Consider the following 16,935-nt stretch of genomic DNA (forward strand, 5'->3'; position numbering starts at 1 on the left):
TGAAGGTGGAAAGAAGCAGTACCGGGCCAGAAAGATGCAATAGCCTTCACATGATGAAAAGCACGCTTGAGGACACTGAGACCTCAGCAGCTGGTGTGGAATAAGCAAATAAGTAGAGGTGAGCAAAGTTACGTCGCTTCCAGGATGATAGATTCGCCATAGGATGCTAAGGTAGGCAGCGGTGCCTGGGGCCCATGCTGCTTCTTTTGAAGTTGACACTGCAAGGGACAACGATGCCTCCCAGGGAAGCACCACTCAGTGGCATCAGTGTGGTGGGTCCCAACTTGCACAGAAAGGGGTTTTCTGTTTTCTTCTGCATTTCCTTGAATCTCCAATGTGACCAATACCAAAACCCAGGATTTGTAACCTCTCTTGACTTTTATTTCTTCTGCCTCAAATTATGATGATTTAATGCTAAGCAGTATCTCAAGGGAGCTTTAAGCAATGAGGCATCAAGGCTCTCCTGGTGAACTCTGAAACAAGAAAAGGCAATACTGTAAACAGACCACGCAGAGCCAGCTCTCCATTATCCAAGGTCAGGAGGGGCAAGGAACATACACACACACACACACACACACACACACACACACTCTTACATGTACACATCATAGATCGGATTAACAGCTTCAGTGTTTCCCTCAACCAACTTAATCAGAGCTGCTAATAAGGGACCAAAGGGACTAATTTTCTTTTCTTTTCTCTCCTCTCCTCTTCTTTTCTTTTCTTCTCTTTTCTTTTCCACTCCACTGGCTGAGTGTGTAGGAGTGGGGAAATGATCAGCGTGTGGGGGAGGGGGCAGCCACAGGGAGGAGCGGAAGATCGACTCCCGAGTAAACAAATCCCAAGGAGGCAGGAGAAGGTGATGGCTGCGGGTGCATTTCCAGCACCGGAGGAGGAAACTCTACCTGACTTAGAAGGGAATGTGGCGACGTGGACTCTGGGTTGAATGGGACAGGGTCAGAGAAAGCAGGGCCCCTGCAGGCTGGGCCTGACCAATCTGTGTCCCCCGCGACACTGCGCAGGTGACTGCTGGCTTCTGGCCGCCATTGCCTCCCTGACCCTGAACGAAGAGCTGCTTTACCGGGTGGTCCCTAGGGACCAGGACTTCCAGGAGAACTATGCGGGAATCTTTCACTTTCAGGTACTGTGCTCTGCTCAGGCCCTTTGTTGCTGCTTTCCGTACTCTTAGGGCTCACTGCAGGTCCACTGCGTCAGAAATTCTGGGTTTGGGGCACAGTGACCTATGTCTTAATAATCCCTCTAGGTGACTCTGATGCACACTTCAGTCTGAGAACCTCTGCTTTAATGCATCCATCCAGATACCCACACATCCATCCTCTTCCCAGCTCCCCCAGGCCACATGGCCTTAAGGAAAGCACTGTGGACTGAGGGTCAGGAGGTGTGGGTCTGAATCACTTCCTGCTGCCACTGGGTGGTGCTGGGCAAGTTCTCTGATGCACAAACGCAGACCCTGGACTAGATGTTCCCGGGTTCATCTGGCATCTCCTATGTGCACAGATAAGGCAGACACATGTCCTGCTCCTACGGAGCCAAGACGCGAACACTGATGGCACAGAGTCCCCACGTGAGGTCCCCTGGAGGGACTCCCTTTACACATCTGCTTATTCATGTGAGCTGCCGCTGTGTCCCCCCTCCCCAGTTCTGGCAGTATGGAGAGTGGGTGGAGGTGGTCATTGACGACAGGCTGCCCACCAAGAATGGACAGCTGCTCTTCCTACACTCGGAACAAGGCAATGAATTCTGGAGTGCCCTGCTGGAGAAAGCCTATGCCAAGTAAGTGGGGGAAGCCAGGAGCTGGGAGACACCAGAGCCTCCCTGAAAGCTCTCACCTGTCCCTCCCATATCTGCCTCCCCACCCCAAACTCAGGGCGTCATGGCCAAGTCTTTCCCATCATCCAGACCCCCATGAGCTGGAGAGAGAGCATTTTTCAGTAACTAAGAGAAACAGAAATCTGGGCGGGGAGTTTAACATCTCAGCTCTGCCTCGGGTGAATGTGTATGTGGTGGGGCCAGCCTCCCTGCCCCTCTGGGCCTGAGCTTTTCCTCTTTCAAATCCCAAGGTAGGTTCCTGGGGCAACGTAAATGTTTAAAAGAATGATGAAGAATAATAAAACAAATGTACTAGATACCAAACTCAACAAAGTGTCTGCTCTTTCCTCAGGAGTTCTTCTTCTCACCAGCGTTTGATGTTCAGAAACTTCTTTGGGGTTCTTTAAATTACTTTTGTTTACTGATACCCTTTTCTGCAACCCCAGTTCCTTTCCAGTCCTATTTCCCAGCAAGCCTCAGCAGATGCTTCTCAGCCTTGAGGGAAAGTTCTCCTTCTCCCCATTTGTGCCCCAAGCCCCAGAAACCCAAGCAGCTGGGGCCAGCTCTGGAGGGGTTGCCCTCGGCTTTGTAAAGGAGGGGGTGGCTGGAGAGAGGATGGCTGAGGTCAGTTCCTAGTGAAGTGCTGAGCTGGGCACACGAAACTGGCCTAAGCACCTTCCTGGCCCATAGGCAAAATTGGCAAAGAGCGCTTCTTTATCTTCCAGGCCACAGTATGTCCTAGCACTGTCCTGGTCCCCAATCCCCGGGTCTCCTTGCTGAGGGTGCTAATGGAGCATATGTTCTTTCTTTTCCAATAGGCTTAATGGTTGTTATGAGGCTCTCGCTGGAGGTTCCACGGTGGAGGGGTTTGAGGATTTCACAGGTGGCATCTCTGAGTTTTATGACCTGAAGAAACCACCAGCCAATCTATATCAGATCATCCGGAAGGCCCTCCGTGCGGGGTCTCTGCTGGGCTGCTCCATTGATGTGAGGCATATGGCTTCTGTACTGCCCCACCTCCCCCCACCGCCACCCCTTGTGTGCTAGGGAAGGGATGAGACAGCAGGAGAGAGGCCTAGGAAGGCTTTGGGTCAGAGCAGAGTCTGGAGCTTAGTGGGCAAGTCTAGTGACACACAGGCCTGCACATATAGGGGCTGGTGAAGACCTAATTAGTGGGTAGGAACTGGGGTTAGTTGCACTGCAGGAACCCCAGTTTCCCTCTCGTTGTTAAAGCCCCTTCAGTACTGCTGGAATGGCCCTAAGAACATAGTCTAGGATCCCTGGATCCTAGGCCCCCATTTGCTACCTCCTTTTTGCTAAATAATCTTGAGGTTTTGGAAAACAAATGTGATGATTGATGATACCTGATGGATCTTGAGATCCCTGAAGAAAAGAGAAGTTCTGAAACCAGAGGTTGTGGCTGGACAGGAAGCTGAGCTGTGTGGATTTCCAAGGTGGCTGTGGAAACCAGAGGCTGGAGGCCCCCAGCCCTGAGGTCCTGTCACCACCTCGGGCTCCTGTGACCAGCTGCCCTCTGGCTGCCCTGTCTTCCTCTCTTGTCCTTACCTGGTGATTTTAGAAACGTGAACGACAAAGTGAGAAGATCCTCCCTACTTCCCCTCTCTGCAAACCCCAGCAGGAGATGTGGTTTCTGGTGGAGGGGTGGTGTGAGACATGGGAGAGGGGGTGCTGAGGAAATGGGAAGGGTAATGAGGAGTCCACTCAGGGAGAACCTTGGAGGACTGGGACCTGTCCAGAGCCATCAGCATGGAGAATTAGCCCTCTTCAGGCAGCTGGGGGTCACTCTCAGAGAATAAATGACTTCCCAGTTTCTTGGTGGCATTTTGAAGGCTGGTAAATTGTCTTCCAGGCTTGGCAGGCACCTGCACTGGCCCGGAACTGCAGGCCTAATTAAAGAGGGAGTCTGGATGGAGATGACTCTTTACCCGAGGTTCATTGCCATGCCTGCACCCCTAGTCCCACACTGAAGCCCCCAGTGGCTGTGTAGTGTGTCCTTGGAAAGCATTCTACGGCCGGCCCCTGAGAGGTCAGGGTCAGCCACTCTGAGTGGACTTTCTTCTCTATGCAGGTCTCCAGTGCAGCTGAAGCCGAAGCCATCACCAGCCAGAAGCTGGTTAAGAGTCATGCGTACTCTGTCACTGGAGTCGAAGAGGTAAAATTGTGTGGAAGGCGGGGAAGGTAACATGTGATAATATTTCCATGAATCCAAGCCATCTCAACAGGAGGAAAGAGGTGATTACTACTGGAAGGTTCGGAATTGGCTTTTGAGCTTCACTGCCGTGTTGGGGTGCACTCCGCCTGCACAGAACCCCTGACACCACAGATGAGCATTAGCTCTTGCTCATTAGAACAGCTCTTCTGACCAGGTGCGGTGGCTCACACCTGTAATCCCAACACTTTGGGAGGCTGAAGTGGGAAGATTACTTGAGGCCAGGAGTTCAAGACCATTCCTGGGCAACATAGTAAGACCTCATCGCTACAAAAAAATTAAAATTTTTTGTTCTAAAACACACACACAAAAAGAAGCGTTCTTCTGACTCTTACTCACTTGAAGATGGACAACGTAACCTCTCTGAGCTTTTGCTCAATTGGTTCTAACTAAATGCAAGCCCTCTCCTTAGATGCGGCCAGGAAAGCTGTAGAGATTGTCAGTTAGATTCTACAGACCTTCCAAAAAATATGTTTGTGTGGTCAAAACAGTGGGAACTCACAAAATCCTAAAAAGGGAAAAGGGGCAGTAGTCCCAGCGTTTAGAGTGGGGTAGAGTCATGGAAAGGCATGCAAGCATTCCTCACTCTCCAACCCGAGGAAAAAACATGGGCTATGCTATTCATTATTTTTATTTCCTACATTGTGTCTTCTTTCAAAAGGGATTTAAGGTGGCTTACAATGATTTTATTTATTTATTTATGTATTTATTTAGAGACAGGGTCTTGCTCCATTGCCCAGGTGGGACTGCAGTTGCATGATTTTGGCTCACTGCAGCCTCGACCTCCTGGGCTCAAGTGACCCTCCTGCTTCAGCCCCCCGAGTAGCTGGGACTACAGGCAAGTGCCATCATGCCTGGCTAATTATTAATTTTTAAAAATTTTCAAGAGACAGTCTCTCTATGTTGCCCAGGCTGGTCTTGAATTCCTGGGTTCAAGCCATCCTCTGGCCTTGGCCTCCCAAAGTGCTGAAATTACAGGTGTGAGCCACCATGCCCAGCTGGTGGTTTACCATTAAAAGAACAGACATGATAAAACCACACAACTACAGTAAAATACATCAATCCAGGCTGAATACAGTGCTATAATTGAGAGATTAATTTTGCTTTGGGCTTCCCAATGGCCGAGGCAGAAAGGGAAATGCAATGAATGTCCCACCTCTTGTTATTTATTTAAGTGAAATAGGCCAGGCATGGTAGGGTGTGCCTGTAGTTCCAACTACTTGGGAGGTTGAGGTGGGAGGATCGCTTGAGCCCGGGTGGGCAGTTGAGCCTGCAGTGATCGCACCACTTCACTCCTGCCTAGGTGGGAGAGAGAGGCCCTGTCTCAAAAATAAATAAATAAATAGAGTTAAATGAAATAGATGTTCTTTACATGTGTTTGTGTTTCATAAATATGCTTCTCTTTTTTCTTTTCTTTTTTTTTTTTTTTTTTTCGATGGAGTCTTGCTCTATCGCCAGGCTGGAGTGCAGTGGCACGATCTCGGCTCACTGCAACCTCCGACTCCCTGGTTCAAGTGATTCTCCTGCCTCAGCCTCCCGAGTAGCTGGGATTATAGGCACGTGCCACCACGCCCAGCTAATTTTTTGTATTTTTAGTAGAGATGGGGTTTCACCATGTTGGCTAGGATGGTCTCTATCTCCTGACCTCATGATCTGCCCACCTTGGCCTCCCAAAGTGCTGGGATCACAGGCATGAGCCACCGCGCCCGGCCCAAATATGCTTTTTAATGAAGTTAATCTCATAAATGGGAATTGAACATATACAAGTAAACACTGGGCTAGGTGAGTTGGGGGATACACAGGAAATGAAGACAATGAGGACCTAACAGCCTACGCAGTTGGTGTGTGCATATGTGAATGCCAGTGTGTGTGCAGGGGCCCAAGGGGCTTATGCTTGAGTGTTCAATAAATAGGGGAAAGCAGTATATGTGGATTTAGGAGTATGGGCTTTGGAGACAGACTGCCTGGGTTCCTGGCCTGCATTCACCACTTACTAACTAGATAATCTTGGATAATGTAACTTCTTTAAGTCTCAGATTTTTGAGCTATGAAATGAAGATAATTCTTTATCTTCTCAGGATTGTCGTGAGTGTTAAATGAGGCAATAAAGCATCTAAAATGCTTAGCACAACACCTCGTCTATAATACCTGCTCAATAAATGTTAACTGCCGTGCTTTGGTGTTTGTTTGGAGGGCGTTTATTGTCATGAGGCCTCATGTATTAAGAGCTCAGTCAATCTTAGTCAACTATAAAATCTAAATCTGAGCTAAAGAGACATAAGCTTGTTTTTGGGCTAGACTCACTCTTCATTTATTCAAACAAATTATGAAAAATACTTCATTTATTCAAACAAATTATGAAAATACTTGGCCCAAGCCTGAAAAGATGCATTAAAGGAAAATAAAAGTGTGGTCCTTTAGGGACATTTGAAAAATTTAATGCAGATCCTCTCAGGTGCAGACATGTCTGCAAGGCAACAGGAGCATAGTAATTCAGTCGCTTTTCTGTGTGTGGAATTTGCAGGTGAATTTCCAGGGCCATCCAGAGAAGCTGATCAGACTCAGGAATCCATGGGGTGAAGTGGAGTGGTCAGGAGCCTGGAGCGATGAGTAGGTTTTTTCCCCCCACTTCTCCAATCATCTCTCCCTCTGCGGAAGGGTGTCGTGTAAAACACACAATAATGAGATCGATGTCACAGTGAGTTCAGCAGCACATCCTGTCTGCCGATCACACAGTGTGTTCAGAAAAGAGTATTAAATGGATCCAGGCTGGGAAAGCAAAATAAAAACCACTGGGCTGTAGTCTTCGATTCTGGCTTTCTGCTTTGGCATTTGAAAGTTTGGCAGCTCTGTGGAATTTTTGCTTTGCGCTGAAAGGTTTTTGTGTTTTTTACCTGACACACCGTGCTGGTCCAAAGGTCAAATCGATCACTCACAGTCTGTTTCTTTCCACTCCACAAACACTGGACACTCTGACAAAGGCCAAACCCCTCAGCACCAAGAAGAAACAAGGATGCTGAGAAAATGAAATTTGGCCCTAGGAGCCCCGGGTCCCGGCAGCAGTGATGAATGAGGCAGCGGCACTTGCTCCTGCCCTAGGCATGTTTGATCACTGACTGGAGAGACTCCTCTTGGGCAGGCCTCTCTGCTGATGAGGGAAAGTCGGTCAGAGGTGGTGATGTCCCAGGACAGCTGTGCCCTGGAATCCATGTCCCCATGGTGCAGGAGAGTGGAAAGCATGGGATGGTTTCTGTCCAGTGAGCACAGCTGGCCTGGGGGAGGCAGGTTAGTGTGGGGGAGGAATTAGAATTAGCCAGTCTCAGCTGGGTACAGTGGCTCACGCCTGTAATCCTAACACTTTGGGAGGCCTAGGCGGGTGGATCACTCGAGCTCAGGAGTTCAAGACCAGCCTGACCAACATGGTGAAACCCCGTCTCTACTAAAAGTACAAAAATTAGCTGGAAATCGCTTGAACCCAGGAGGTGGAGGTTGCAGTGAGCCAAGATTGTGCCACTGCATTCCAGCTTGGGCAACAGAGCGAGACTCTATTAAAAAAAAAAAATTAGCCAGTCTCATGGACAAAGGACCACCAGAAATGAAAATGGTCACAATAATGCCCCTTCCCAATACATCCTTCATCCTCAAGTGCTGTTGGTACTCTGTGATGCCACCAGGGCTTTCGAAGGGGACATCGCCACATTTAATCACAGCATCATGACTGCTCATGACCGCGCAGAGGGGCAGTAACTCCGTTCAGGGTTGTGTCACGAAGAAACACGTGTCTCTAGGGCCACGCATGAGCCTCCTGTAGGAAGGATTTTTCATTCTACTGCCTAAGATTGAGCAAAACCCAAAACCTAAGTTCTGCCAAGTTCCCTAAAAGGATGACAGGGCCATGTGAAATTGAAACTCTGATTCTGGGCCATTGTTACCAAAAGCCACTACCGAGCTGTCCAAAGGGCTTGTTTGACTTTCTCTCCTTTCCCTGAGCACCCGCTCCCTGGTAGGTGGGAGGTGGTGACTCTCAAGTCCTGGAGGCCCTACCAGCTGGAGATGCAACCTGGGATAGTTATGTATATCAGCTGTAGGAGAAGGAGGGTGCCGAATCTCTAAGGCAACATCACTAAGCTCAGCCTGGGGATTAGTGAGATTTTACTTAAAAAAAAAGTAAAAAAAAAAAAAAAAAAATGGAGCAGTAGGTCAGATCTAGAATTTTCCAACTCCTGCCCTAATCTTTGTTTATAGCAAGCACATTCTGAGATTTGGTTTTAATCAAATTAATGTTTCAATGAATTGAAGAGGCCCTGGGAACTGTCGTGCTGACCCCCGGGGTCTTAAAGCCTAGCTTGGAGGGAGAGGCTGGGCTGGAGTGTGCCCCAGCTCTTATGCTGGGGAGAGAAGGTGCTTAGATTTTGCTGAAGGTATTCAGGCAGGAATTTTTTTTTTTTTTTAAGATGTATCTTGATACTGCTCTGTTACTTAGATGTCACATACATATTTCAGGAAAACCTAACTTTGTAAAGGTCAGGAAGCTGGAGATGGCATTCAAACAAAGTGCATAGATACTGCCCTTGAAAGGCCACCAGCAGGAGGTCTCACAGGGTGACGTTACTTCTGGGAAATTGCCGTAAAACTGGGCTGGATGATCATTCTCACAGGTGTAAGGAAGTGAACCATGTCCATGTCCCCAGAGCTGGTTAGACTCTGTCAGCATATTCACTCCAGACTGCTGGATAAGCCAGAGTAATAAGTGACTAATGGGTACTGGAGTGCCTGCCTTTCCAGTGACAAGAACTCATCTACGTCCTCTCCTGGGCCTCCCCATTCCTGCGAACAGGGGCCTGGGAGTCTTAATTGGAAATGTCAAATTTGCCCTAGAGAGTAAAAATTAGAGCATAATGTTTGAGCCATAATGTTCTTCTTGCATGTCCAAGGCCACCCTGCTAGTGCCCATGGAGTCCGTGTCCTGGGTCTGTGTCCCTTCCCCAGACAGTGTGCTTGCCCCACACTGTCCACACTGCCTTTCTGTCTGCCTGCAGTGCTTTTGGTATTTTGTTTCTGGCTCTTAGGGGGAAGCTTAGCTGCAGTAAACAGCTTGCCCTGTGTGTAGAACCTCTCAGGAGTGAGCACCTCTGCTTGTTTTCCCCTCAGTGCACCAGAGTGGAATCACATAGACCCCTGGCGGAAGGAAGAACTGGACAAGAAAGTTGAGGATGGAGAATTCTGGTGAGAGAGTTTTCTGCTGAAGCACTGTCCCATTGGTGATGGGTCCATTTTCAGTTCTGATGTGAACTCTAGGTCTCTGGGTCTTCCAGGAAGGCGACATGGTTCCTGACCATGGTGAATTCATTCTTCTCCTCCTTTTGTCCTGGTATAATTCCACCTCTATACCAGCACGTCTAAAGCACTGAAACCATGATATCTGGGCCCTCAACCTGGCTTAGCTATCAGCCTGTCTTTCTCAGTTCTATTATCTTTCCAATGAACTGAGAGCACTGCTTCTATCTCTTTAAGCTAAGATTTACCTACCATCAATATGAGAGAACTTCCTTTGCTAGTGAGCTAAGGAAGATAATAAGGATACTCCTTGAATATGGTACGGCTTAGCTGGGCATCACTCAGAATTAAACAAAAAGAAAACTCTTGTGAGCTTAGACTTAACCCAATCTAGAGGCAGAGGCTTTGTTGAGATGACCTCCTGGGGTCTTTTGCAGTTTACAGTTCAGATCGTTTGCTTGGTTGTTAAGATATGTGTGGGGGGCTCCCTATAAGAGCCAAGAAGCTACCGCTAGTGAAGAATGTGGACTGTTGTCTCTGCGTGTTTGTATCAGTGTGCTGTAGGAAAGATCAAGCTAGCCCACGGTCTCTAGGGCTGGTGCCACGGCTCCTTCCCGTGCCCGGTATGCATGCCTTTAATCACAACCCATCCCTCTTCACTGAGAGCCCTCTGGTGCCTCTGCCCCAGGATGTCACTTTCAGATTTCTTGAGGCAATTCTCTCGATTGGAGATCTGCAACCTGTCCCCGGACTCTCTGAGTAGCGAGGAGGTGCACAAATGGAACCTGGTCCTCTTCAACGGCCGCTGGACCCGGGGCTCCACAGCTGGGGGCTGCCAGAACTACCCAGGTAAGGTGAAGGGCTGCCTCGGCCCAACCTCCTCCAGCTTATCCTCCCTGAGCTGGGTCACTTTATGTAATTTTTTGTTGCTATTTTGTGTGTTTTTTTGAGACAGGGCCTTGCTCTGTTGCCCAGGTTGGAGTGTAGTGGCACGATCTCTGCTCATCACAACCTCCGCCTCCCGGGCTCAAGTGATCCTCTTACCTCAGCCTTCTTAGTAGCTTGGACCACAGGCACGCACCACCATGCCTGGCTAATTTTTAAAAACTTTTATTATAGAGACAGGGTCTCACCATGTTGCCCAGGCTGGTCTCGAACTCCTAGGCTCAAGTGATCCACCCACCTCGGCCTCCCAAAGTTCTGGGATTACAGTTGTGAGCCACCGTGCCCAGCCCTATATGTTAATCTTTGGATAAGGCCTTTGGACTTTGTTCTTTGACTTCTGGGCATCCTCTGGAGGCCCTGCTTCTCCCTAGGGCTTGGAGGCCAGGTTTGTGTGGGTGGGCAGTGGCTCTGCAGCCACTCAGCTGCAGCCTGAACCGTGTGTTCAAACCATCCCTGCTTCACCCACCTGCCCTGCCCCCAAAGGACATGCTTTCCACACTAACCCTGCTCTTGGCACCTTACGCTAAGGCCTCCTGTTCTTCCCTTGGACTATTGCCCCTTCCTCCCCACTCCCCTCCCCCGACCCAGCTGGCTAACAGTCATCCTGCTGACCTCTGGGACAGAGTGGCTGATGGTGCGCTAGGGGAACACGGGTACGGCATCTGCTGTTTCAATAGACTGCATCCATTAGAGCTGCTGTTTCACTGTGTGTTTGTGCCTGAGTTGGAGGTGGAGGGGCAAAGACAGCGTGGGCCGTGATGGCCACACACAGGGCATGCATGTCATGGGGACTCAGTCCCTGGTGGAGATAGTGTGGTGCAAAGCATGGCGTCCGCACTAACCCTGGGTCCTCACCTGGTGAAAGGTGGGAAGCTTTCCTGGCTAGCAGAAGATCACTAATGTGTCCCTGTGTAGGCTCCTCCTAGGTTGAATCAGCTGAGGCAGCACCTGATGAAGAAACTCAGGAAAACAGCCCCACATCTCTAAGGAGAAATGAAGAAAAGCAAATCCTGCTCTCTCTACTTTTCACCTTCTGCTCCCCACGCTCCCTGCCTGGTTTGCTGTTGATCTGTTGATTGACTTAGACTGTAAGCACATGGGGCAGGGCCAGTCACTTTCTTCTCATGACAGAGCTCACTGCAGGGCTGTGCTCAGTGCTAGGGAAGCAGCATTAGAATAAAACCCCACCTGGGTGCAGTGCTGGGTCTTGACAAGTTCTCTCTTCTTTCATCGCCCATCCAACCCAAAGCTCCCAGTTCAGGCAGCTGTGACCAGACTGCTGAACAGAGAGGAAGGAAAGGGGTCCACATCCTGCCCTTGTTGCTTGATTTAGACCCTGGGAAGGGCATTTCCATTTTCTGAGCTTCAGTTTCCTAGCCCTCCAGATGGGATTCGACCTTCCAACCTTACTGGGTGACTGCGAGCCTTGGAACACAGAGTGTGTAGGGAAGTACTTTGTAAACTGTGTAGCATTATATAAATGGGAGTATTATTTTTATGGCCCATTCTCTTCCTCCAGTACTGTTAAGGAGTAAACAAAAAATGTATGGATTGCAGTAATGTTGCATTTGGGAGAAATTAAAATACGCTCACCATTAGCAAGCTCTTAGAAAATATGGAGGAAATTTGCATGGATCATTTTGGGAGCTCAGAACTGTAGCAGGTGCCCAAGGTATCTGCATGCACCAAATCACAATCCCATCCATGTTGCCAACTAGCTGTCAGGAAGACATGGATAGTTACTGCCCTTTGGTAGTGATGGAAGTATAGGCGACTACAGATTTTTTTTTCTGTCTTCTATGGGATCCACAGATATCCGGCTTTAAAATCCATAAACTTGAGCCCTAAAACAAACAAACAAACAAACAAAAAACAGCAACAAACAAAACAAAACAAAACAAACAAAAAACCCCCTAAAAACTGGAAGTGGGGATTCTGGGAAGGTGGAATTGAATAAGTAATCCTACTGTAAAGAAAAGTGATAATCAATGGCTCTTGGTCACCTGTGAATGCCTTGTTATTTTCCAAGTTAGACTCTTCTTTAAAGGATGTAAGGAAAAATCCCATGCCCTTCCACTTCTTTTTTCCTCCAGGGCACATCATTATTGAAATTGTTGAGGCCCTAGAGTGGAGACACCTGTCAGGCATGTCTTCTGCAATTATGCTCTGCCACTGGACTCTGTCATAGACTTGCTGCCTATCCTTGGATGATCCTTTTAACCTCTCCGTGCCTTGGCTTGTGTACTTACTATTCTGAGAGATTTTTAAAAAGTCATCTTTGAAATGAAGGAGTCTTTTTCAATATCCATATGTGGTGTGGCAGGACTGCTTCTTAATTGCCAATTGTGATTCCTCATGCATTATTAAATGACTTTCTCTTGAAGAAAGTGTGTCTCGTCAGTGGGCTGCAACACTGAAGCCATCCTGTGAGGCTCCTGGGGTGATGGACAGCAGATTAGTTCTCAGGGGTGCCGCAGGCTGTGCTCTGCAGCTGGGGCCCTCTCAGAGAGAGAATAGGTGTCAATCAGATGGCAAGAGCAGTTGTCTTAATAGTGTCAGGGAGAGACCTTTTTGGTAGCTAGTCTCTTCAGGGACTTTCTCCTCTACCGTCCCGGGGACATGCTTTTTATCCAGAGATCTCCCTTCCTCCAGAAGGTGGGTTTGCCTTAACAGGTCAAGTGCTGAGAGCAAGGTGATGTTAAGTCTTTCCCCAGGAAGACTTGGAGGCAGTGCTGCCCAGTGTAGCTCTCAGATGATGGGATCCTGAGTATTCCCAGTCAAGCACTTCTGGACTCCTGGTTGATCAAATGGACAAGCACACATTTCCAAATGCAATGCGGTATGTCTGTGTGTGTGGATGTGTAGGAAGGTAGGAGGAAATGCCTGACCACCTTGTAAAGAACACTTTCTGAGGCCTGCTTACTAGGCACAGTTTGGATGGAGCTGTGCATTCATTAGGATGATCAAGTTTCTTCCCTTTTACTTTATTCTTCTTCATCTCCTCACCCGCTATGTGGGGAACCACCATCACCTGGGTGACTTCCAGCCACTTACTGGACCAATCCCCAGTTCAAAATCCATTTGGATGAAGTGGATGAGGACCAGGAGGAGAGCGTCGGTGAACCCTGCTGTACAGTGCTGCTGGGCCTGATGCAGAAAAATCGCAGGCGACGGAAGCGGATAGGACAGGGCATGCTTAGCATCGGCTATGCCGTCTACGAGGTACTGCTGTGCTGGGTTTGTCCTTCATTATACACTTGATGTTTTGGGGCTGAATATCTTGGCCAGTCATGGTAGCACATCTTTCCTATTGCTGGAGTATTCCTAATCGAGAAGTGTCCTTGCTCCTCTATATACCTCTCCCAGTGGCCTTACTGAGGCCTGAATTCCACAATTAGAGATTCATTCCTATGGCTAAGTCTCTGCTGTTAACATTGAGATGTGTGATACGTTAACCTTTGCCTGTTATTGAGGGCTCAGTGTACATGTGTTCATTAGATTCTTTTCCAAGTACAGGCTTCCCCAGGGACAAGAGCCAAGAACATGGGGGCATAAGGCACTTGAGGTGGCACAAGGAGGATGAGGGGCATCACTGAATCAGGGAAGGAGGCTGGATATGGGAGCCAAAGACAACTATTCCCTGGGAGTCCTTGAGACACTTGGAGCACACAGGGCATGAGCTGGGGTGATGGAAACCACGTGCCCATTTTCAGTTCTGGTGTCTCTGAACTCTGGAATACAGCTGGCTTTGGGCTCACGCTGAAGTCCCTGACTAATATGCCAGTTTTCCTGGCAGCCACCCCTCTACAGACGTAACAGCCTCACAGATATGTTAAAGCAAGACCTTTGCGTCTTGACAAGTCTAGCCAGAAACAAATTGGAATCCACTTTTTTATACAGGCAAAGACTCCTTATAGCAAATTCCAGCAGGGCTCATGGTGGCCATTTTTAAACCAATTTTGTTAAAAGAATTTCTTGGGAAATATACAATTCTAATCAGGAAGACCAAGAGCTGTCTGGAGGCCCAATATCTCAGTATAAATTAATGTATGGAAAAAAATATTGTAATAAGAAACCAGTAAGGAAATAGTGCAATTGTTGAGATCCTATCTGCATCCCACACTTTATTTCTCATATTCTGGAATTTAGGGCTTTAGAGTTTAGGGTGTATATGTGTATGTGTGCACACGCATGAGCATGCGAGTATATTTTAAGTTGAAGAATGGGAGTTGGAAAGTAATTGCTAATTGATGGCAGGAGAAAGGAATTGCAAATAAATAAGCTCCAATTCTACTCCAGCGGCTCTTTCATCTCCACCTAGAATGTAAGTAGCACAAAGCCAGACTCTGTTTGAAGAGATAAAAACCTGATTAGGCACTTAGTGTATGCACATCAATTCAACAAACTGTAATGAGCATCTATTATGTGCCGGGTGCTGTGCTGAAAGCTGAGGACATGGAGGAATATCACATAGTTACTGCCCTCAAGGTGCTCACAATCTGAAGTGGAAAGTGAGATGCACACTCCACTGGCAACAGAGCAGGTCAGATCTGCTGTGATGGGGACCAGACACAATGGGCTGGGTTCACCCCAGCTTCGTGGAGGAGGAGATTTTGATGAGAACCTTGAAAGGTGAGCTGGATTTCAAGGGAGAACATTCCAGCCAGAAGGACATTTCTTGGCAGCTTGAAAGTTAAGTGATGGTTTTGGAGAGTCGATAGTAGGTGGGCATGGCTGCAGGGTGGGTGGGCTACTCAGTTCTTCATCCATCAGGCCTACGTTTTTTTTTTTTTGAGACGGAGTCTCACTATGTCGCCCAGGCTGGAGTGCAGTGTTGTGAACTCGGCTCACTGCAACCTCCATCTCCCAGGTTCAAGCAATTCTCCTGCCTCAGCCTCTTGAGTAGCTGGGATTACAGGTGCACACCACCACATCTGGCTAATTTTTGTATTTTTAGTAGAGATGGGGTTTCACTCATGTTGGCCAGGTTGGTTTCAAATTCCTGACCTCAGGTGATCCACCCGCTTTGGCCTCCCAAAGTGCTGGGATTACAGGTGTGAGCCACTGCACTCAGCCAGGCCTAACTTGTATAACCAGACCAGCAAAGCATTCTTTCAAAGGGACTGAAATAGCTTTGTGTGGCATGACATTTGCACTCATAAATAATATATAAAGCATATCAGTTTTTTAGTTATCAAATTATAGCTGCTTATAAAATATTCCAGTGTATGTGATCTGTGGTCCTTCTATATCTGGCCACAGGCGTATAATTTAGAGCATGACATCCATAAGTGAAAACAGTTTAAAAGTCAGGTTAAGAGGGTATCAGGAGTAGCTGGGATTACAGGGAGTAGCTGGGGTTGCAGGGAGTGGGTGCCATATTCTTATTCCTGTATCTCCCTCCTCTTGCTTTAACTGGAGTTTGGATTGAGGATGAAAACCTGCTGCTGACCGAGAAGCAGCCAGGTGCCTCCAAAGGCTAAAGAGCCCTCCTTGTCTGGCCTCCTCTCTCTCTCCTTTATCTTCCTGCAGTGATGCCAGGCCAGCCTGTCATTTGCATCCAGGATCCTGCATTTCAAAGATGACTGTTTCTTTCCATCCACCCATGGGCAGTGGCTAAGCCCTGCTCCCTTACCTCGCTGCTCTGGATTTGTGCCACCAAGAGGCCCCACCTGCCTGGCTCAGTTTCTGCTGGGTGATTCTTGGCAGGGTGGATCTGGAGCATATTGATGGCAGCAGAGGTGGTCAAGTTGTTTGGAGAAAGATGGCCCACGTGGTTGGGAAAGCCCCTGCCATGGGTGTGTAAAGGCTATTAGGCCAGGAGCCGAGAGGAAGATACTTGTGAGGCCTCTGCATGGGTGATTTTGGTTTTACACTCAAAATTAGAGGAATGACTGTGACCCTGGACTCTTCTGCTTCTGCTGCCAATGACCCATGGGGGCTCCAGAAGTGAGCATGCCAGCTGATACACATTTTCCATAATATTGTTATTTCTCAGAGTTATAAGCAGTTGACCATAGATCTAAGCCACAAATATTGGCTGGACGTCTGGTCAAAAGGGCCTATGTATCAGGGACAAAGAATGGAAAGGGACAAATTATGGGGTTTGAATCCTCTTCTCTAGCCTGGCATAGGAACCCCAGGCATGGGGAAGCTTCTACTCTGGATCTGAGAGCTACTGTCTTGTGGGAGTCAACACTTCCAGTTGCAGATAATAGAGCCTAACTCGAGCTAGGAGTGTGCCAGCTCATGAAACCAAAACAAGGGAAGGAGATGGAGGCTTGGGACAAAGGACCTGGATACTACCAGGATTCTTTCTCTCCACATCTCCTCTCTAGTGCTGATGACATTGTGCTAGTCTAGATTTCTTCATTCCCTAATATCACTAGCATTAAGAAAGGAGCCCCTTCTGTTAGTTCCAATTCAGAAATCCCAGAGAAGTAAGTCTCTGATGGGCTCAACTTGGGTCACGTGCCTATTCTTGAACCATTTCACCATAGCCAAGGGCAGAATAAACTATGGCTCAGGTTGAGTGAGATTCCTTCACTCTGGTCAAGCTCTTGATCTTGGACACCAGGTCGGTAGGTCTGAAGAAGAGATTAGCTCTCATTGAAACCCCAAGGCTATTACTCCTGAAGAATTTGAGATCTTGG

The 16,935-nt window shown here is 48.2% G+C and overlaps 1 protein-coding gene across 1 annotated transcript in view; it reads left to right on the plus strand.

The window, feature by feature from the left end:
* Positions 1 to 16,935, plus strand: part of CAPN8 (calpain 8) — a 73,256-nt gene that overhangs the window by 34,558 nt on the left and 21,763 nt on the right. The window contains exons 3-10 of the mRNA XM_024256071.2: positions 1,023 to 1,141; positions 1,661 to 1,794; positions 2,649 to 2,817; positions 3,920 to 4,003; positions 6,585 to 6,670; positions 9,212 to 9,286; positions 10,026 to 10,186; positions 13,329 to 13,504. Coding sequence (XP_024111839.1) covers positions 1,023 to 1,141; positions 1,661 to 1,794; positions 2,649 to 2,817; positions 3,920 to 4,003; positions 6,585 to 6,670; positions 9,212 to 9,286; positions 10,026 to 10,186; positions 13,329 to 13,504 — 1,004 coding nt within the window. The remainder of the gene's footprint in view (positions 1 to 1,022; positions 1,142 to 1,660; positions 1,795 to 2,648; positions 2,818 to 3,919; positions 4,004 to 6,584; positions 6,671 to 9,211; positions 9,287 to 10,025; positions 10,187 to 13,328; positions 13,505 to 16,935) is intronic.

Source organism: Pongo abelii, chromosome 1 (assembly GCF_028885655.2).
Source record: "Pongo abelii isolate AG06213 chromosome 1, NHGRI_mPonAbe1-v2.0_pri, whole genome shotgun sequence".
Taxonomy (NCBI): Eukaryota; Metazoa; Chordata; class Mammalia; order Primates; family Hominidae; genus Pongo; species Pongo abelii.